Here is a 23461-nt window from a genome sequence, read left to right on the forward strand (position 1 = left end):
TAGATATTAAGACTCTGTGTCTAAGAATTTAGATCCCATTAAGTTAGCCAAATGGGGGCTATGAGGGCTCTTGAGGTTTGTAAAAATTATTTTGCAATTATTTATTCTAATCATTGAGAACGATTTACCTATCTAACATTTTTTGACAGAATGACAACAGAAATATAAAAGTCACCAGAAGTGTTTACCTATTATGGGGCACCTGAGTGGCTCAGTCTGTTAAATGTCTGACACTTCATTTCAGCTCAGGTTATGATCTTATGGTTCACAAGATTGAGTCTTACATTGGGCTGTGCACTGACAACATGGAGACTGCTTGGGATTCTCTCTCTCCCTCTCTCTCTTCCCATCCCTGCTCATGTGTGTGTACTCCCTCTCTCTCTCTCCTCTCAAAATAAACTTTAAAAAAAACTTAAAAAAAGTTTGCCAATTATGAAACTACATTTTAAAACGCAATCCCCCATAATCAAAAACAAAATGAAAACAAATAAACTTAAGTAAGTATCCAGTTAAAAATATAAATACACAGAAAGACTATCTTTTAGACATACATATTGAGATCAGATATGCAGGAGGAGTCTGTATATTAAAAGAAACATAAAAGGTATAAAAACTAAGCAGATAAAAGTCTTATTTATATCCCAATTCAAGCAAAAAAATAAAATAAAATAAAATAAATAAAATAAAATTGTAAGATAGTAGGAATAATATCAACACTGGACCTTTTTAGGTTTAAAATTTATATTATGATGTTAAGATAAAAACAAAGGAAAAACACCCACCCTAACTATTAAAACTACATATCAAAATATTTACACACAGCCTATGATCCTTGGATTTGCTTCAAAATAACCTAGGTTTTTGAGTGGATGGAAGTATAGATGAAACAAGATTAGCTATCAGTTGAAAACTATTGAAAATGCATAATGAGAAAATTGGACTTATCATATTACTACTCTATCTACATTTGTAAATGTGTAAAATTTCCTATACTAAAAACTTTAAAAAACAATAATATAATATACTTGTCATAACAATCTTTTTTGAGGTGTGGAGGGTGGATTCAAACTCCTTCTTACTCAAATTTACATTTTGGTAGTTTTCAGCAAAGATCCACAATTATTTTTTTTCAATATTTATCTGAAAATGACTTTATGTTTGCCTCAATACTTGATGATAGTTTTTGTGGGTAAAAAATTTCAGGTTGATATTAATTTTTCCCAAATGTTACTTTTTTTCCTTTTAGTATCTACTGTTGCTGATAATTTAGTTGTCAGTCTAATAGTTGTTTCTTTGTAGAAAATTCTTTCTGGTGTCATTTAAGTTTTCACCTTTCTATTTTATGTTTTACAGCTTCACTATAATGCGTTCATTTCTCGAGTTATTTTAATTTTTTGTCACTAGAAATCAGTATGTGCATTCTATGGGGTAACATTTCTGTGGCAATTGTGAAAAATTATCAGCTATTATCTCTTCAAATATTGTCTTTCTTTCAAACTTTTACTTTCTGGAACTCCTACTGTATACATATTGGATATCCTCCCTCTGTCTTCTATCTCTTTCATATTTACCATCTATTTATGTCTCCGTGATGTATTCTGGAAATTCTTACAGTGCTATCTTCCAACTCACTAATTCTTTCTTCAGCTATGTCTAATATTTTATAAAATCTATTAATAGAGTTTTCAATTTCACATTTTTAACTCCTAGGGTTTCAATTTGTTTCTTTTTTACATCTGCCTTTTTGACCATGGTGTTTTATCATTATCTTAGAGTTTGGATTCTCATTTTTATACCTTGAATCATGTTAAACATATTTATCGGTATTTTCTAATAGCTATCTGGCTACCTTAGTTTCTTGGTACTTTAGTCTTGATGCTCATTGTGACTTTTGCATACTTGGTGTCCATTTTGGACTGATTCCTCACTTTTTTCATAACTGACTATCTTTTAGAGAGTTTTAGATTCATGGAGAAATTGAGAAGATAATACAGAGAGTTCCCATGTACTTCACAACCAGTTTCCATTATTATTGATATATTAAATGAGTATGAGACATTTCTTACAATTAATAAACCAATACTGAAATATTATTATTAAGTTCCACAGTTTATTCATATTTCCTTAGTTTTATTTAATGTTTCTTTGTTCCAGGTACCCTCCAGGATACCACATTACACTGAATTGACATGTCTCCTTACATTCCTCTTAGTTTTGCATTTCTCAGATTTTCCTGGTTTTTGCTGACCTTTATAGTTTTGGGGCATACTGATCAAGTATATTATAGGATGCCCTTCTATTAAAATTTTTCTGATATTTTATACATGATTAGATTAGAGTTATAGTTTTTTGAGAGGAAAGAGGTACATCCTATCAACATGATTTATCACTGTGGTTGTGACTTTGATTATGTGGGTGAAGTAGACTTCATCAGGCTCCTCTGCTATAAAGTTCCTCATGTGTTTTGTAATATCTGATAATTAGATGATGTTAGCAGGGTTTTTTTTTTTCTTTTGTGAGAATACCCTGTGGCCTAGGTTTTGGGAACTTACTTCCAGAATGCTTTTAAATTTGCCTCCGACAGTAACCTCCAGGACCATGTTTTATGTTACTTGATCATGTATGGCACCCTCAGACATAAGTAGTGTGGATTTAAGTACCAAACACAATGAAATTGCAAGTCTGGGATACTTAATTATTAGGGGAGTCTTCCTTATAGCTTTCTTGAGCCAATGGGGAATGTATTTCAAGTCCACCCTTCCATTGAGAGTGTAACAACTTGATGATCTTGGCTTTAGAGGAGAATCTAAGCTTTAACCTCCTACTTTATACAATATTATCTCATATCCTCAAATGAGAACGAGACTCATACCTCCTGGTGTCTAATCCTCCACCACCACCTGCACTACACAAAGGCACCTATAATATGTAATTTACATTACAGTTCTGGTTCACTTTGTTTTTTCAGCACTCTCTTATTTATGGCAGCCAAGGATTCCCATTTCTTTCTTGCAAGCTGACTGAGCTACTTAATTTTGATTACATTTTACCCATAATTTATGGATTTTTATTACAGAAAGGGTTTTTTTTTATTTCCTCTGTGTATCATATTTTTAGAATCTAAAATCCTTCTGTCAATCTTGTTTGTCTCTCTCCCTCCTATAACACATATGTGAAAAATCCCTTCCCATATTATCTGTTCTGGAATGATGACACTATTTTATTTAAAAATTTCTAAGTCTCAGAGGAGCCAAATGGTGTAACAGCATGGAAGTTTTTTGTGTGTCTCATGTCCATGAAATACAGCCAGACCAACACTAAACCATCCTGCACACCTACAAAACTGATTGGAGGATTAACACAACAATCTACACAACCTGAACCACAGAATTCAGCAGGTACATGGTGCGGAGAGGTGAACTTGGGAAGAGAGAGGCCATGGAGGGCAGGGAACTGCTTTTGTGGGTGGAAAGAGGATGGAGATGGGTGGGGCAGGAGGGAGAATATGGGAAAAGCACCCCTCCCCAAAAGCAGCTGGAGACAAAGTGGAAAATTAGAAACAGCCACAGGGACTAACCTAAAAAAGGAGAAAGAAAAAGGAGAGGGCTTCAATTCCATTAAGACTGTAAACAGGGGGAGCACAGAGTCTGAAACTCCACAGCTTGATACCTGGTGGTGTTCTGGTGGGAGGGGGGAATCCCCAGGAGCAGAGTGGGTTCTGGAGTTTCTCAGGCCACATGGAGAGAAGTGGTTCCATTGCTACAAGGACATTTGGTAGAGGCTGTGAGACCCCTGGTCCCAGAAGACCCCAGAGAACACTCACAGTCGCTGGTGCTGGAACAAGGTCCTTAAGGGTGAAGGATGGTGCCAGATGTGTGTTGTGATTTTCCACAATCCCTGAAAATCCCTGCTGCTACACTATCTTACGAACTTTTTCTGGGGAGGGTTGGCACCTTGCTGCAGTCTCAGGGCACTGGCAGCAGCAGGATCCAGCAAGCATGCCTGGGTGCAGCCAACATTTGGCCATTGCTCAGTGAGACCCTCCTGAAGAGGGCGGAATGGGTCAAAGCTGCAGTCCGTCAGAAGTAAGGGGCTGGGGAAAAAAGCCGCATCTGAGAAAAAACTTGGGACAGACAAAAACTGCCTGGGGCTTAGTCACAGACAGTGAAAAAGCGGGCAGTGAGTGAAAGCTGAGGACAAAGGACAGGTACGCAATTGCTGATTGTGGAGAACAGAGTTCCGATACTAGAGACTAGGTAGCTGGGTGATGCCATTCACAACTCCCCCATATGTGCATAGGCACCTATGAGCACCACAACACTCCACCCCAGTAGGCTAGCAGGGCCATCCAGTGGAGAATGGAGCCATTACTCTGAGCCCCGCCCAACAGGGCAACGTCGTTCTTCAAGAACACAAGTCTCAATGCCTGCTTAGTTTATGGACTATAAAGCGCTTCATCTGACTTCTATGGGAAAATGAAGTAATTATAGTCCTATTGCAATCTGTTAGAAGGTACATCTATTCAATTTTCTTTCTTTTTCTCTTTTTCACTTCTTTTCTTTTTCTTGAATACAGAAAGAGAAAAAATTCATTTTTATTTATAATTTTTATTAAAAATAATTTTCTTTAATTTTTTCTAGTATATTCTTTACTTTGGGGTAATTTTTTTCAAATTCTATTTTGCTCGCATCATATCATTTTAGCCTACTTCAGTGTATTCATTTTTTCAAGTTCCCAAATGATTTACTTTTCCTTTCACCCCTTTTTTCCCTCTAATCTGTCAAACCACTTTCAATACCCAGACCAAAACACACCTAGGATCTAGCATTATTTATTCGATTTTGTGTGTGTGTGTGCATTTTTAATATTTTTAATTTTAATTTTTTTTAATTTTATTTTTTTAATTTTAATTTTTCTACCTCATTAATTCCTTTTCTCCCTTCAAAATGACAAAACGAAGAAATTCACCACAAAACAAAGAGCACGAAAAAATGACAGCCAGGGATTTAACCAACACAGATACAAGCAAGATGTCTGAACTAGAATTTAGAATCACGATACTAAGAATACTAGCTGGAGTCAAAAACAGATTAGAATCCCTTTCTGCAGAGATAAAAGAAATAAAAACTAGTCAGAATGAAAAAATGCTATAACTGAGCTGCATCACGGATGGATACTGCAGCGGCAAGAAAGGATGAGGCAGAACAGAGAATCAGCTATATAGAGGACAAACTTACAGAGAATAATGAAGCAGAAAAAAAGAGGGAGATGAAAGCAAAAGAGCACAATTTAATAATTAGAGAAACCAGTGACTCATTAAAAAGGAACAACATCAGAATCATAGGGGCCCCAGAAGAGGAAGAGAGAGAAATAGGGGTAGAAGGGTTATGTGAGCAAATCATAGTAGAAAACTTTCCTAACTTGGGGAAAGATACAGACATCAAAATTCAGGAAGCACAGAGGACCCCCATTAGATTCAACAAAAACTGCCCATCAACAAGGTATATCATAGTCAAATTCACAAAATACTCAGGCAAGGAGAGAATCAGAGAGCAGCAAGGGAAAAAGTCCCTAACCTACAAGGGAAGACAGACCAGTCTTGCAGCAGACCCATCCACAGAAACTTGGCAGGCCAGAAAGGAGTGGCAGGATAATTCAATGTGCTAAATCAGAAAAATAGGCAGCCAAGATTTCTTTATCCAGCAAGGCCATCATTCAAAATAGAAGGAGAGATAAAAAGTTTCCCAGACAAACAAAAATTAAAGGAGTTTGTGACCACTAAACCAGCCCTGCAAGAAATTTTAAGGGAGACTCTCTGAGGGAAGAAAAAATGAATATATATATATATATATATATATATATATATGCGCATACACCAAAAGCAACAAAGATTAGGAAGGACCAGAGAACACCACCAGAAACTCCAACTGTATGAGCATAATAATGGCAATAAATTTATCTTTCAGTACTCACTCTAAACGTCAATGGACTCAATGCTCCAATCAAAAGACATAGGGTAACAGAATGGATATGAAAACAAGACCCATCTATATGCTGTTTACAAGAGACCCACTTTAGACCTAAAGACACCTTCTGATTGAAAGTAAGGGGATGGAGAAACATCTATCATGCTAATGGTCAACAAAAGAAAGCTAGAGTAGCCATACTTATATCAGACAATCTAGACTTTAAAATAAAGACTGTATCAAGAGATGCAGAAGGGCATTATATCATAATCAAGAGGTCTATCCACCAAGAAGACCTAACAATTGTAAACATTTATGCACCAAATGTGAGAGTACTCAAATATATAAATCAATTATCACAAACATAAAGAAACCCATTGATAGTAATACCATAATAGTAGGAGACTTCAACACCCCACTCACAGCAATGGACAGATCATCTAATCAAACAATCAACAAGGAAGCAATGGCTTTGAATGACACACTGGACCAGATGGACTTAACAGATATATTCAGAACTTTCATCCTAAAGCAACAGACTATACATTCCTCTCCAGTGCACATGGAACGTTCTCCAGAATAGACCACATACTGGGACACAAATCAACCCTCAGCAAGTACAAAAAGATCGAGATCATACCATGCATAGACCACAAAACTATGAAACTTGAAATCAACCACAAGAAAAAATTTGGAAAGGTAACAAATACTGGGAGAGTGAAGAATATCCTACTAAAGAATGAATGGGCTAACCAAGAAGTTAAAGAGGAAATTAAAAAGTATATGGAAGCCAATGAAAGTGATAACACCATAACCCAAAACCTCGGGAGGCATCAAAGGCATTCATAAGAGGAACGTATATAGCAATCCAGGCCTTCCTAAAGAAGAAAGAAAGATCTCAGATACACAACCAAACCTTATGGCTTAAGGAGCTGGAAAAAGAACAGCAAATAAAACCCAAAACCAGCAGAAGACAGGAAATAATAAAGGTTAGAGCAGAAATTAATGCTATCAAAACAACAACAACAACAAAAAGAAAAAAAAAAACACAGTAGAACAGATCAATGAAACCAGAGGCTGGTTCTTTGAAAGAATTAATAAAATTGACAAACCACTAGCCAGTTTAATCCAAAGGAAAAAGGACCCAAATTAATAAAATCAAGAATGAAAGAGGAGAGATCACAACCAACACAGCAGAAATAAAAACAATAATAAGAGAATATTATGAGCAATTATATGCCAATAAAATGGGCAATCTGGAAGAAGTGAACAAATTCCTAGAAACATATACACCACCAAAACTGAAACAGGAAGAAACAGAAAATTTGAACAGACCCATAACCAGTAAGGAAATTGAATTAGTAATCAAAAATCTCCCAAAAAACAAGAGTCCAGGGCCAGATTGCTTTCCATGGGAATTCTACCAAATATTTAAGGAAGAGTTAACACCTATACTCTTGAAGCTGTTCCAAAAAGTAGAAATGGAAGGAAAACTTCCAAACTCTTTCTATGAAGCCAGCATTACCTTGATTCCAAAACCAGAATGAGACCCCACTAAAAAGGAGAACTAGAGACTAATTTCCCTGATGAACACGGATGCAAATCTTCAACAAGATATTAGCCAACCGGATCCAACAATACATTTAAAAAATTATTCACCACAACCAAGTGCGATTTACACCTGGGATGCAGGGCAGGTTCAACATCGGCAAAACAACGTGATTCATCACATCAATAAAAGAAAGGACAAGAACCATATGATCCTCTCAATAGATGCAGAGAAAGCATTTGACAAAATACAGCATCCTTTCTGGATAAAAACCCTCAAGAAAGTAGGGATAGAAGAAGCATGCCTCGAGATCATAAAAGTCATATATGAATGACCCAATGCTAATATCATCCTCAATAGGGAAAAACTGAGAGCTTTCCCCCTAAGGTCAGGAACAAGACAGGGATGTCCACTGTCGCCACTGTTATTCAACATAGTCTTGGAAGTCAAGCTTAACACCCAAAAAACAAATAATCCAGTTAAGAAATGGACAAAAGACCTGAATAAACACTTCTCCAAAGAATCCAGATGGCCAACTGACACATGAAAAAATGCTCAACATCACTCATCATCAGGGAAATACAAATCAAAATGACAATGAGATGCCACCTCACACCTGTCAGAATATTAACATTAACAACTCAGTCAACAACAGATGTTGGCGAGGATGCAGAGAAAGAGGATCTCTTCTGCATTGTTGGTAGGAATGCAAATTGATGCAGACACTCTGGAAAACAGTATGGAGGTTCCTCAAAAGACTAAAAATAGAACTACCCTATGGACCAGCAATTGCACTACTAGGCATTTATCCAAGGGATACAGATGTGCTGTTTCGAAGGGACACATGCACCCCAACATTTATAGCAGCACTATCAAGAATAGCCAAAGTATGGAAAGAGCCCAAATGTCCATCGATGGATGAATGGATAAAGAAGATGTGCTATATATATGTACAATAGAGTATTACTTGGCAATCAAAAAGAATGAAATCTTGACATTTGCAACTACATGATGGAACTGGAGGTATTATGCTAAGTAAAATTAGTCAGAGAAAGACAAAAATCATATGACTTCACTCATATGAAGACCTTAAGATATAAAACAGATGAACATAAGGGAAGGGAAACAAAGATAATATAAAAAAGGAAGGGACAAAAACGTAAGTGACTCATAAATATGGAGAACAAACTGAGGGTTACTAGAGGGATTGTGGGAGGGGGGATGGGCTAAATGGGTAAGGGGCACTAAGGAATCTATCCCTGAAATCATCGTTGCACTATATGCTAACTAATTTGGATATAAATTTTAAAAATTAAAAATTAAATTAAAAATAAATACATAAGTAAATAAATTTAACTTAAAAAAAAAAAAAACTCTTCCTAAGGCATGTGTTGATCCTATTTCTAAATGAATGTCAAATCTCATTAATTGGCACATTAGCACTTTAAAATTTTGCCAATGGTTTTGACCAAAAAAAAAAATCAATAATGAAAATAATATTTCTGATTGAAAGACATAACCGGTAAAATATCTGCAATGTGACAAAACATGAATGAGACAATAGCCTTCCCCTTTTTCCAAGGAAATCCAGGGAATGCAAATTTTGTGTTTTTCATTTCCACATCTACACAAACATTGTTCTCTTTATCCCCCAGGATTCAAAGCATATAATCATGGTATTTAAAGAAAATTATGAAACCCTGGCCATCTAAACTTTTTAGAAATAAAAGTAAATACAACGCTTAAAATAATTACTGCATAAATATGTATATGATCTTCAGGTTGCCTGCTGTAAGCATTTTTAGTTTTGTTTTTTTTTCATTTATAGATCATCTAAAGATAAAGAAATTATCTTTCTAGAGCAAGATGATCAAAACTGAAATAAGGATAAGAGTAATATCTCAAAGTTAAAATAAAGTATCTACTCCACAGTAGAAGGTGCCAGGGTTTTAAAGATGAGTTAAAAAGTCTCTATTCTCAAGAAGTTTATTCTCTAATTGGAAAATGCATCCTTCCAGGTTCTATCAGCAGTGGCTGGAATGAGAAGGAGAATTTACATTGGGCTTCCCCTTGACAGGATTTTTAGATGGTGCAGTTTCACTTAGAAGGGGAGTAGGTATGCAGTCAATATGAAGAATAACTTTAAAATTTAGCTTTGGAATAAAGGCATCATGGTGATCAAAGTTAGAGGTGGGATAAACTAAGTGTGTCCTTGGAATGGCCATTACAATTGGAAAATTGAAACACAGACATCACGTGCACTTCAGTCCCCTGTCCCTCCTCCACCAGGAAGCATCTGGGAGGCTTAGTGACAAATGGCAGGCAAGATTAGGGCAATCAGGGTTGGGTCAAACTTCTAAGAATAGAACTAGACAAGCTCATGTGGAATAAGGAAATCATATACAGAAATCCAACTTATGTGGGCAGCTGCAGAACTGGTCCCTAGACTGAGATGCAGGTGAGGCAATCTGAGGAGAAGGGACAGCAGGGAGCAAGTCTCCACCTTGCTCAGGTTGCTCTGGTGGAGGTTTGCTGCCAATACCATTAGCACCAGAATTATGTTCTTCAGTTCTAACACGGTTCACTCCATTTTAAGTGGCATGAGTCAGAATAAACTGTTTGACCAAAGTCTGGATACTATGAATGAAGAACAGTAAGGAGGATGACTGAACGTGGAGCAGAGTATCTATACAATATCTAAATCACACAGTAGGAAATACAACTGAGTGGGTAATTTCCTTCCTCTCCTGGTAAATGATATTCCTCCTCCAAGATTGTTCTAGTGTCATCTCCTCTGGAAAGGCTTCCCTAACCACTCTAAGATGTTGACTTCATCTCTTCTGCTTCATTTTTCTTCTATTCATAACCTTTCTAGGGGCACCTGGGTGGTTCAGTTGGTTGAGCGTCCAGCTTTGGCTCAGGTCATGATCTTGCAATTCGTTAGTTCAAGCCCCACATCGGGCTTGCTGCTGTCAGTGCAGAGCCCGATTCAGATCCTCTGAGTTCCTCCCCTGTTTGCATTCTCTCAAAAATAAATAAAACATTAAAAAAGAACCTTCCTAGTTCTTAAGATATTAATGTATAAATAAAAGCTTCTACCTCTAACTGCCCCTAGCTATAAAAATCTTTGCTACCTCAGTGTCAAATCTAGTATACAAGATGCAATCAGAACATGCTGTTGACTGAGAAAGAGGAAAAAGGAAAGTAAAGAAACAAGGGAGAGAATGAGAAAGGAAAGGGAGGAGGGCGGAAAGAAGGGAACGAGAGGACAAAGGTAGATTGGTTCGGTATGTAACTGATGTTGTCAGACCTGCCCCTGCATCCCCCTTCCTCTTTCCTTCCTCACATCTGGGCCTCCTGATCTCCTCTAGCAGGCTTACCTGCCTGCAGTGTCTAGGATCAGTCCTACCAGAGGCAGTCAAGATGTAAGCCTGTTTTCTATGATTTAGTATCACATCTCTTCCTATAGCTCTTCTCCTAAGACTGTCCCTGACTGATCAACAAGGCCAGAGTTCCTGAGTCTCTCTTACCATCAGCTTTCTCATCACTGAGAGACCACTGCAACCCTCCAGGTCCATGTTTGGGACCTCTCTATCTGCTGATCATAGGCCAGGGGCTTACTCACTGCCAGATATGCTTGATGGCCTCTCCTCAGGGGCAACCCCAACAGCCTACCTGTTTTCACTGGCTTTGGTCCCTTACTGCTGACTATTATCCTAGATTCTTCCCAGCATGCCCAAGGCCTGGCCAGATCTCAAGATTCAGCAAGAATGAAATACATTATCACTGTGGGGATTTTGAGCAATAGAGTGATATATGTCAGGGAAAATCCCTTCAATGTGTGGAGAGAGGGTGAGAAGGCATTCCACTCTGCTTCTAAATGTTTACAAAGTAACTTATGAAAACACCCTGACTTAAACGCACTCAAAAAGCCCTTTAAAATTTTTGCTTTTCATGTTAGGAATTCTTGGTACTCAGATTTTTTGTGAAAAGACTTTCAGGATATCTGTTCTGCTTTTTAAAGAAGGAATCTGATTACTGAAACTTGAATGAACCTGGGGAATCATAATTCTTCAGAAAATTTCTGTGAAATATGGACCATGATTAGTCACAGGGAAAGGGTTGCATTTATTGCCAAATCAATAATTAACAGTGACACACAGTATTTACTGAACTAGTATTTGTTGAATGAATAAATAAATGAAAGGATATGTGCACATCTGTGTGTCTGTATGTAGAAAAAGGTGATGGGTGGGTGAAGATACACTGATGGTATCTGTTGCACAACACCAAATAGTTTCATGACTCCACTGTTTTTGAAGCAGACATTTTGACACCTCACATAAACTTCATTAACATTGAATGGATGTTAATAATAAAAAGCATTAGGAATTCTCTCTTGCAGTTCTGCAAGTAGAACTGTCCAAACAAGAAATAAGAGACTTCAGAGGACGAGTTGCTAACCCCAGGCCACTGAACCTTGTTCATCTTTGGGCCCACTTTAAGGGACAGAAAGAGAGCAAGAAGCCTTTGGAAATGGTAAAGGTGATAATATATGCTATGTTCTCATTCTAGAAACATGGCTATCTCATACATTCCATCTGGGCCTGAGTGTTTATTTAGTAGTAGTTGCTTAGAGTTCTTAAGATTAACCTGCCATAGAATCACCTCGAGGATAATGTAGAAAATTACAGTATTGATACAAATATGATGTCTGTGTGTGTGTGTGTGTGTGTGTGTGTGTGTGTGTGTGTGTGTGTGTAATTGAAATAGCAGTCCTACTAAGGTATGTATATGAAAAGTCAACCTTAAATTGCCATTCTGTGAGGAAATGTCACTTTACAAGTCTAACATTATGCCTCAGGCTTCAGCACTCAGGAGTTTGACAGACTGGAAAAGGAAGCAAATCCAATGAATAATATCCTATTTGGTTTCTAGCAGCAGGTACTGGTCTTATGTTAATTATTGTGACAATAAGAGGGAAAAGACATTATCTAAAGTAAGAGATTCTAAATTTTGTTCTGGCCTATTATGTAATGATGTGAAAGGAATTGAGAACTTAGCTCTTTAATTCTGATTTTTCTTTTTAATTCTATATAAATTAATTATACATAATTCTTTATAAATTATGTATTCCAAAATTACATCACAGGACTTTGTACATGTAAAACATTCTTATTACAGATGAGTGAACAGGTATTTAAAATGCAATGTATTCTAAGACTGAACCTCAAATACACACCAAAAAAGTATATAAATCTGGGCAGCAATCCAAATACTCTAAGACAGTGCCATTCTATGTACTTTTAAATTATCAATTGAGCTTGATGAGACTTGTGAAAATAAGCCAAGGAAAGCATCATCCATATCTCAGATGCATGTTTTCCTGTCTTCTCATTCATTTTTCCTGGTGTAAACAGAGGTACCTACCTGTGCAAAGAAATGGCAAATCTAAAGAGAAAATATATATTAAAAATCACAGAGCAAAGGCAAAGAGCTCTAGAGTCGCAGACAAGAACCCTGTATTCTCATTCAACCTTTGTCCTTTATAAGCTGTATGACATTGAAGAAATCTCCCTAAGTCTCATTTCCTATGCCATTAATTTAATTAGTAATAATAATAATAATAATAATAATAATAAAATAACACTGATCTCATTTGAACTATGTGGCAAAGATAGTTGCTATATATTTTACCATACCATTTCCTTTTCCTGGAAACTCTGGAAGATTCCATTCTTCTCAGCCTTCCTTATAGTAAATTGGGGATCATCTGCCTGAATTCTGACCAATGAAATGTAAACATAAGTGATATGAGCCATTCCCAAACTGATCTGTAAACATATCTCACAGGATCCTCCAGCTCTCGTCTCCTGTCCTGTGACTTCTTAGTAGCCACACATTACATAGCGGAGCTACAAGATAAGACAGCAGCCCAAGTCTCTGTATTTCCTATACATCTCCTATGTATAGGAGAGCATGAGTAGGCGAGCCAACAATCCTACTCAGTCTATGATGTGAGCAAGAAATAAAACTCATTTTATTAAGCCTCTATGATTTTTAGGTTTATTGGCTATCACACATAATATAGCCTATCCTTACTAATAAAATGACTAAGTAAGAAACTAAAATTTACTTGTTTTATATATCAATGTACTATACAGCTATACAGGGTAGTATTGGTAGCAATGATAGAAAACTTGTAAAAAAATTTAATAGAAATTCTAAAGTTTTTTAACATTATACCATTCACTATATATAAAGTCTTCCTGAAAGGTAGAATCCAGTTACCACAGACCAGCCACACACTTATGTGAGAAATTACTATATGTCTCTACCTTTAGCATATCCTAGAAACATAGACAGAGATGACCCATTTTACCAAGCATTTCAACTGAAATGATTAGGTAGCTGCGACCTCATCACATGTGTTCATTATAATAAACTGTAGTCAATGACACTAAGTTCCTAGAAGGAGTCACCTCTAGTCCAAAGATAAAAATTCACACCAATGTAAAGTGATTCTCTCACCTTCAAATCAGAACTGAAGGATTATTGTGACCATTTTTTTTTTAGATCTCCTTTAAGGAAACCTCTTTTCTTGGTTCTTAGAAAAGAACAACAAAACGCTAAGATTTTAAAGATAGTACAATTTTATATACACTGATTTTGTCGAAATTTCAAGTACTATTTATGTACAATTTGGAGGAAGCCTCCCTGAAGACCTGAAGAAAAGGTACCATTTTTGAACCATTTTTATTATCAAAAATACCATTATTATTTACATAGCATCAAATTTTCTTGATCAAACTGTTTGGTCAATCAAAGAATTATTCCCTTTCAAGGCTTTTGAAGAGACGTTAATTCAAATCAATAAAAGGAATCCTTGATTAAATCCAAGAGAATTTTATCAATTCAATTGTTCCTTATTGGATGATTATTACGTGTTACTTTACAAATATCATTGACAGGATTTAAAAAGTTTGTCATAGACTCAGAAGACCAAAATTCAGTTCAGAGAAGGCTAAAAATATGCCTTAGATTTAATTTTTAAATGCAGCTTTCCAAAAATCAGACATGCACTTTAGAGTTATCTTGACATCTCTAGAAGTGCATAAATAAATTTAAACTGATCAATGACCTACCTTAATGAAAGAAATTACACCCATCTTAAACACTTGTAATTTATCTTTATGATGGTGCCAATTCATCAATTTTAGAATTCAGAAATTAGGAATTAAGGCAAAAACTGCATTTAGCAAAATCAACCATCTAGAGGAAGACAGTGAAGGATACACCTCAGGTTAACAGAAAACTGAGATTGCATGTTCCTGAATTTCTTGACATGCTAAAAATTAATAATATAACTTACACAGTTTAGAAAAACCATAACAAAACACAGGCCAAATCACCAGAGTGACTTGGCAAACCGACTGCATTTACATATATTGAAACAAAACACTTTGACAAGGTTTAATGAACGATAGCCTGACTTCCCGTTATGGCAGGGACTACTCATTCCTTATCAAAACTTCCACTCTCCCATTCCTTTTTAGAGAACAGAACACTAATTCCAGCAATTCCATTTTTAGGTATTTATCAGAAGAAAATAAAAATACGAATTCCAAAAAACCAGCACCCTATGTTCATAGCAGCTTTATTTACCATAGCCAAGATATGAAAGCAACCCAAGGATGAAAATGGATAAAAATATGAGATATGTATATGATATGTACGTATCCCATTATCCCATATACATATATCACATGTGTGTGCATATATAAATATCTTACACACACACACACACACACACACACACACACACTAGAATAGTACCATCCATAAGAAAGAATGCAACAACATGGATGGATACTGCAAGGTAATATGCTAAGTGAAATAAGTCAGACAAATAAAAACCAACACCATATGATTTCATTTATATGTGGGATCTAAGAAACAAAACAAAGAAGCAAACAAAACAAAATAGAAAAAGACTCACAGATACAGAAAAAAAACTGATGGTTGCCAGAGGGCAGGAGGGTAAGGAGATAGATGAAATAGGTAAAAGGACTTAAGAAGTACAATTTCCAATTACAACATAAATAACACACAGGGATGTAATGTATAGCATAGGAAATATAGCATAGTCAATAATATTGTAACTACTTTGTATGGTGACAAATGATAACTAGACTTATTATGGTGACCACTTCGTAATGTATGTAAATATTGAATCATGTTTACACCTGAAACTAATACAAAATTTTATGTCAATTGTTCTTCAATAAAAAAAAAAAAAAAAAAAAAGGAGGGAGGGAGGGAGAGAGGAAGGAAGGAAGGGAGGGAAGGAGGGAGGGAGTCACTCTCTGGTAGTGAGGTCTAAATAATCTGCAGAATCTTCTCCAGACCCGGCTCTTGCTTCTAACTAAAAGTTTCTCAAATATGTCACTTCACTTGTCAATCCTTCCTTTAACAGAGATGACCTAACACTCATCTGCTGTATGCCAGAATTACCAAGTTCTTCCTCCTTCTCCCACATGTCCATTCGAGAAATGTGTTTTTTTTTCCTTAAAATGCTGTTAGTGATTATCTAAGTTTGGTTGAAACTAAAGACATAAATTTGTTATGTGTCAACCTGTGTATGCAAGATCTTCCTCTACTGAACATATTATTGTTTTTATTCCCTTTGTAAACAGCTAAGATCATTGTATTTTAAATAGAAAGGTATCATGGATAAGAAATAAGTATTAGTTAACTATGACCTTACCAAAATAAAAAAAAAAAAAAAAAAAAAAAAGAAAACAAAAGGAAATGCAACACTTTTTTTTTTCATGAGTACATTGCTTCCTGGAATGAAATTGTATGTATCTATGAACGAACGTTTGGTATGTTCAAGGATAATGTGAGATTTCAGAGAAAGCTGCTTAAAGAAAACTGACTCATCTTTTAGGGGCCACTTTTTTAAAAATTTTTTGCCTTTCTTACTGCTCCTGACATATTTACAATGGCTAGAGTTCCAATTACTACCATGGACTCTGAGTTCCATGCACTAGGAAGGAAGAGTAGAAAAGTAAGAGCTTGAGTGCTTGATGACAGGATGGAATTACTATATGACCAGTATAGTCTACATCTAGACTACCTGTGCATGAGACATATTTAGCCTATTTAACAGTATTCACCAAATTTGTTAAAATATTAATATGTTTTGTAAGTAAATCAGCACTATGGAGAATTTATTTTAATAAAGTTTTCTTGACATAAGAGACCTGGAGATAACAATTTACTGAGAATCCAACTCCCAAGGAAGATTTTCCCTTCCAATTCCCCAAAAAGACCAAAAAAATGTATAATGAGAAATCCTGTCAATTCATATCTTCTTTTTTAAAAATTTTTTTTTTCAACGTTTATTTATTTTTGGGACAGAGAGAGACAGAGCATGAACGGGGGAGGGGCAGAGAGAGAGGGAGACACAGAATCGGAAACAGGCTCCAGGCTCTGAGCCATCAGCCCAGAGCCTGACGCGGGGCTCGAACTCACGGACCGCGAGATCGTGACCTGGCTGAAGTCGGACGCTTAACCGACTGCGCCACCCAGGCGCCCCTCGATTCATATCTTCTAACGTAATTTAGGGAAGAAGACGAGAAATACTCTGCTGCAGAATGTGTGCATTGGCATGTGAAAATATGAGAGCACTATCTAGATTAAACTGTTTTTCTTTTATCTCTATTTCCAGGATTCTGTTTTTTAAAAATCTGTTGATTCCTATATAGGAACAATGATTAAAATTTTAGTTTCCAAATAAAGTTCACCCAGAAACTTCCTGTCGATGGCCAGGGAATTTTTGAAAGCCTAACGTTCTGTGCAATCCCATCTACTTCAACCATGTACATGAAAAGAGGTAACTAGTGGAAGAAGGAGAATGGAGAGACAAAACAAACCTATTTATGTCCAGCTGGGTCTTAAATGAAAAGGACCCTATTCTATTGCATACTTTTCCCCCCTACTATATTCTATATAGGAAGGCTAGGAAGCTTTCATCTTTCAACCTAGAAATAAAAATAATAAATATCTCCAAGATTTTAGTATAAAAAAAATTCCCAGTACAGGACTCTCTCTTCATCTCAATTTTATCTCATTCATTTTCCTCTAAGCAAGCTAAATGAAAAAGCAAAGTGCCAATACTAATATCTTTTTTTATTTTTCAAGTAAATGGCTGATATGTTAATTTCTCAGGCTACAAAGTCATTGTTTTTTTAAGCCATTATGAGGAAGAAAAAATAAAAATGAAAAAACTAAAACCACAAGTCTCCAAATGAACTGTTTTAGGATTTACATTAAAAGTGATTCCACCATCTATTATATGTGTTCATCTTAATAGCTTAGAGCTGTTACAGCTTATGCCAAACGTAGAAATACAAAGTTTTATTGACAATAAAAACAGTATTACACATACTCTGAAGTTTTTTTTTAAATAAGAGTTAGACAAACCAATGTATGTATTTCTATTATAAGTTATTTTCTAGAAGATTATCATTTTGTGGTTAATAATTATAGCTAAATTAATTTTCTTTAAAGTATCACAGAACTTAACATCTTGTGGCAGGTGTAATAAAAAATATTTTAAATTAAGTGATGTTCAGGACTTACCACCTCCTCCTCCAAGAAGACTGGCATTTGCTGTTTAAAACAAAACAAACAGAAAACATTAAGTAATATATAAAAACTATAATACGCCAGATAGGTTAAGTAAAAGCTGCTGGTGATCACGTCTCTTATAAATACGCACATACACTCACACTATGTACTTTCATATAAAGATAGCTTCTATTACTGTTTTATGATGGCATGAAAATTAAAATAATTTAATAACTCTATTTTCTCTTCAAAAGACTGTATTTATATGTACTCCCTTCTAATAAAATGAAGCACATGTTGTGATTCTTTTATTTTCTGTTCAATATCTAAAATAACCTTCTATGTTCTCTATTTTATCAAGTAGAGAGAGAGTATGTTATTTAGGCAATTCAGTGATTTCAAAGGACCATGTAACATAAAAGAATAATGATAATTTTAATAAACCATCTTCAAATAAAGTATCTTAAGACACTGTGCAGTAAGAACTCTTAGTAACAGATTACTTTTAGCATTAACTATTTATTTGAGGAAACAAAATTTTAAGCATTGTTGTAAAACAATGTGTCATTTCTTACCCAGTTATCCATTATTCTAGCATACATATTTATAGAAGCCAAGTAATAAGCTAAGTATAAGATAATTCCATTTGAATTTCTTTCAAGAGTTCAAAATTTCATAAAGTCCCATTCCAGGTTTCTGCTGAAGTATTAAACAGCTTTATGCCTATGTTTATCTAGTCATTATAACAGCCTGAAAACAAAAGTCAATATACACTGCACTGAGCTTTATTCCATAGCGTTCTTATGTATCATAGGTATTTTCATGCCATTATAAAAAAAGAAATCCTACAGCAGTATTAAAAAAAAAAGTATGTGGTGTCCAAGGTCCCTTTGTATAGAAACTTGAGCCACCAAAAGATTAAACAAATCATTTAGGAAAGAGGAGTGGGAGTCTTTAACTTGAACTTTAGTGTGCTGTCCATACCACGCATTGTCATAATTAAGAGAAGCAAATATCCAAGTGTTACTGATTCCATCAATAGGTAATGGATCATTTCATGAACAAATGCCTATATTCATAGTTCCATGAGGTTAAATATGTGATGGCTTGCTAATTTTTACAACACTAAAGAGAATATCATGAAAATCCAATAAGACCACATGCCTTTGAAGTTCTTCTTAATATGTCAATATATTAGAGCATCAAATCTTATTCCATATGATCTTCCAAGGACAGAGCCATCTAACTGCTGCTCTTGCCTTCCTCTTGATACTTTTTTCACAATCATGAACTAAATAGCAATTCATTAATCAACCGTGTTAAAAAAAACACTTTTGGGGCGCCTGGGTGGCGCAGTCGGTTAAGCGTCCGACTTCAGCCAGGTCACGATCTGGCGGTCCATGAGTTCGAGCCCCGCGTCAGGCTCTGGGCTGATGGCTCGGAGCCTGGAGCCTGTTTCCGATTCTGTGTCTCCCTCTCTCTCTGCCCCTCCCCCGTTCATGCTCTGTCTCTCTCTGTCCCAAAAATAAATAAACGTTGAAAAAAAAATTAAAAAAAAAAAAAAAACACTTTTGATGTCATAAAATCTGCCATTTTGTCAACTCAGGACCCCAAATCCATCTGACTTCACAGTGAGAGTGTAAAGTATGTATGTAGATGGTATTGAGGACTTAATGTCCAGCATCAAACTTTGTAGCTGTTGAAGGGGTAGCTTGCTGCAGGGGCATGAGGAAAGATGTGAATTCTATTTTGGTTCCCATACCCCTATCTAATGGCAGAATTTTCATGATCAACCCATATCTCTTACCTAATTCAAATATCTTCTAAAATCTTAGCTACGTGCATTTATAAAACCACATGGCTGCTGATTGTTTATTTTTATATTTCATTGGGTACTACTTCCCTATCTATAGGTTTTTCAGTTCCCTGGAATTCTGTTTTTCTCCAACGTTCACATATTCATTCAGAAGGAAAAAGGTATTTTCAAGAACAAACAACAATAATGGATAGTAGCTTTTCATTCAAATTATCATGCCCAGGAGCGCAATAACACAACACAGTCTACTCTCACCCAATGCTTTGCTGAATAAAGGTAGAGGTTGCTTGTTTTGAGAACATAGACCAAGGTCCATCTACTTAAGTAGGCACTTATCCAATAGACGTGGGTGGATGAGGAGCATAGGTGTAAGAACTGGAATCCCAGTCCCAAGAGAACCATCAAGTCAATTTATGTCAGATGTGTGTTCATGTCTAGATAAGCATATCTGGTCACATTTTAATATCAACATAGAACTAATTTGCAAAACTATGGCATTCTACATAGTGTCCCATCACTTTTAAGATAATTTCATGTGCATTACCCTTCATGTAATAGAATCTTAATCTAGGATTCTAAAACATATTCACAAACATATATATATGTGTGTGTGTGTATATATATATATATATTCAAAACATATATATATTCAAAACAATATATTTGTAATTTCTAATAATTTCTAATTTCCAATAACTATAATTATGGTAATGATTTTTCTAGAGAATTCATGAAATTTAAGCCTATTTTATCATTTCTATTCTTAATTTTTTTAATAAAATGTATCTTAGCAAAAATATCAAGGCAATTTTCTTCAGTAAATGTGGCATAAATGAAGGCAAATAAAAGTAAGCCTTTATCATGATTTCAAACATTACTTTACCTTCACAAAACACCTTATATATAACTGATGCTCAACGTTTATTGGCCAGGTAGATTAATATTTCTTCCATTTTACAAAAGTAAAAACGACTTTTGTGTGTCTAAAATTAATAGTCATTTAATTCCTACTTAATTATATTTAATAAATTGAGGTACATCCCAATTACATATGAAACCCTTAAAGACAAGGTCTGAGTTTAATAGTTTGGCCTGCATCTAAGAAGCACTCAATACATGTTTTCTAAAAATAAGATAATTGGTAAGTTCAGTACAATTTCTTTTTGATATAAGTGGTATTTATTTATTGAAGTGTGTGGAAAGAGCAAACTTTGGTCCTTTTTCTTCCTGTAAAATCAAAGACCATTAACTAAACTCTTCAAATTTCTTTGGAAATATTTAATGACTAAGCATGTAAAAAACATGTTTCTATATTTCTGTCTCTATTAAGTCCTTTGCTAGAGGGAATTCTGGACATGCCTCTTGTTATTCCCAAAGTTTCAGAGAGAAGGAAAAGCAGAAAAGAAACAAAGAAAACTTCAAGTTTATGAGCATACCACTGCTTCTAAAATAAGATTTTAAAATATCTTCTCTGAGTATGCTTACTAATCAACACTATTTTTATTCACATTTTCCTAAATAAAATACCCTTTCTATTACCAGAAAGGTAGAGGAAAAAATCAAGCTCCAGTAATTGCCTCGAAAATCGATTGAATGAGAAACTAAAATGAGCCATTACATGTTAATGAATCTCTGTATTGCACTTCTTCATACCCCCAAAATAACAACTCAATGAGGTGAACAGTTTCACTGTTTATAAAGTGAAAAACAACAACAACAACAACAACAACAACGCTGAACATACAATGGGATAAAGGGTTACGTAAATCTAATTTCAAAGTGGCAAGTATGGAGAATTTATTTATAATATCCTAACCAAATGATTAATTTTTTAGAATTTTTGAGAAATTATTTTCTTCTATTTGAACTCAATTTTTTGATGAAAAACTTTAATGAAAAATTTTAATAAAAATTATACATTTCTATAAGTATATTCATTTTTAAATTATCAAAACCAAAGGAAAAAAAAGAAGACAATGTAGGAATCCTTTTCTTGGGATAATTAGCCTAAATGAAAAATGGTCATAGCACTTACCAACAGTATCCTCATTTCATGTGTTGCTCAGAACATAAATGGAATATTATACTGCTTTCTTTCTTTAAAAAAAAATGATCTTGAAAGACCCTCTGTGTACATATATGTCTGTATATGCATGCATTTGTGTCTTTTCACAAATATAATGATAATTAAATCATGGATCAAAACATGAAAAATAAAATTACTATATAAGTAATCTTCTATTACCTGAAGCTCCTAAATGGAATGTGTGCCATAACATTATTGGAAATGTAAGAAAAGCTATAATGTATCAAACATCCTAACTGACTTTTTCTCCTAATATCTCAAAAACCTTCTTTACTCTTTATAGTATTAAAGAAAGAATACTGAACTGAGATCCGGGTAACCTGTTTTAATTTGCCGCAATTTCTAAATATATCAGTGGTTTGGGTGTCATAGTCAACTACCTTATTTATCTTCTTCCATCAGGAAATTTAGAATCAATCAGAGATGGCAAACAAATGTCAAACAATTCTAATTCACTAATTAAAAAAGACTGTACCTCTTGATTTGAGAAAGATTTTAAGGCTAAATCTAAGCTCAGTGGGAAAGAGAACTATGATTGTTTAATAATATTTATGACAGAGTGGGATAGGGAGAATCGAAATGTCAGAGGACATGCCATATATTGGGGATCTCTGCATCAGACAACTTCTCTTAGTTTTGATAGTTCTCTTAGATTTGAAAGTTTTGGATGTAATAAAATGTTATTCAGTAACATTAAAAAAAAAAAAACTGCTAACCTAACATGTGCTAGCCTTGTACTTTAGCATACTTAACAGCTCCTGCAGTTTGTGAGTCTGAAATGCAGTAGCTACTGTTTATCCACAGGGGACACCATCCAAGACTTCCAGGGGATGTCTGAAATCACAAATAGTACTGAAACCTGTGTATACTATGTTTTTTTTTCCTTTTCCAATGCGCATCTATCATAAAGTTTAATTTATAAATTGGACACCGTAAGAGATTAAGAATAACTAATAATAAAACAATTATAATAATGTACTATAATAAATGTTAAGTGAATGTGGTCTCTTTGACTCTCTAGTGCTGTACTTGCCCTATTTCTTTTTGTGATGACGTGAGATGATAAAATGCTTATATGATGAGATGAAGTGAAGTGAATGCTGCAGGCATCATGGCATAATTTTAAGATACTATAGACCCTCTGACGATAGATCAGAAGGAGGATTATCTGCTTCCAGATGGTGGGTGAACATGGGTAACTGAAACCACAGAAAGTGAAACACAGATGAGAAGGGACTACTGTAATCCAGTCTGTGAAATAATCCAGAACGTAATTTACGTTGACTGTGAGCCAAACTGGCCTGGTAAGTGTTTGGAACAAGTTTTTATTCTACTTTCCAAGTAATTTCCTATTATCTCTACAGTAATTATTTGTTTTCCACTCCATTTCTACCCCCCACCCAAGACTA

The 23461-nt window shown here is 35.1% G+C and overlaps 1 protein-coding gene across 1 annotated transcript in view; it reads right to left on the minus strand.

The window, feature by feature from the left end:
- Positions 1–23461, minus strand: part of MACROD2 (mono-ADP ribosylhydrolase 2) — a 2047210-nt gene that overhangs the window by 1496586 nt on the left and 527163 nt on the right. Inside the window, exon 4 of the mRNA XM_086701648.1 lies at positions 18163–18192. Within this exon, the coding sequence (XP_086557774.1) occupies positions 18163–18192 (30 nt within the window). The remainder of the gene's footprint in view (positions 1–18162; positions 18193–23461) is intronic.

The sequence above is a fragment of the Puma concolor genome, chromosome A3, assembly GCF_028749965.1.
Source record: "Puma concolor isolate L17-30 chromosome A3, mPumCon1.1.hap2, whole genome shotgun sequence".
Classification (NCBI taxonomy): Eukaryota; Metazoa; Chordata; class Mammalia; order Carnivora; family Felidae; genus Puma; species Puma concolor.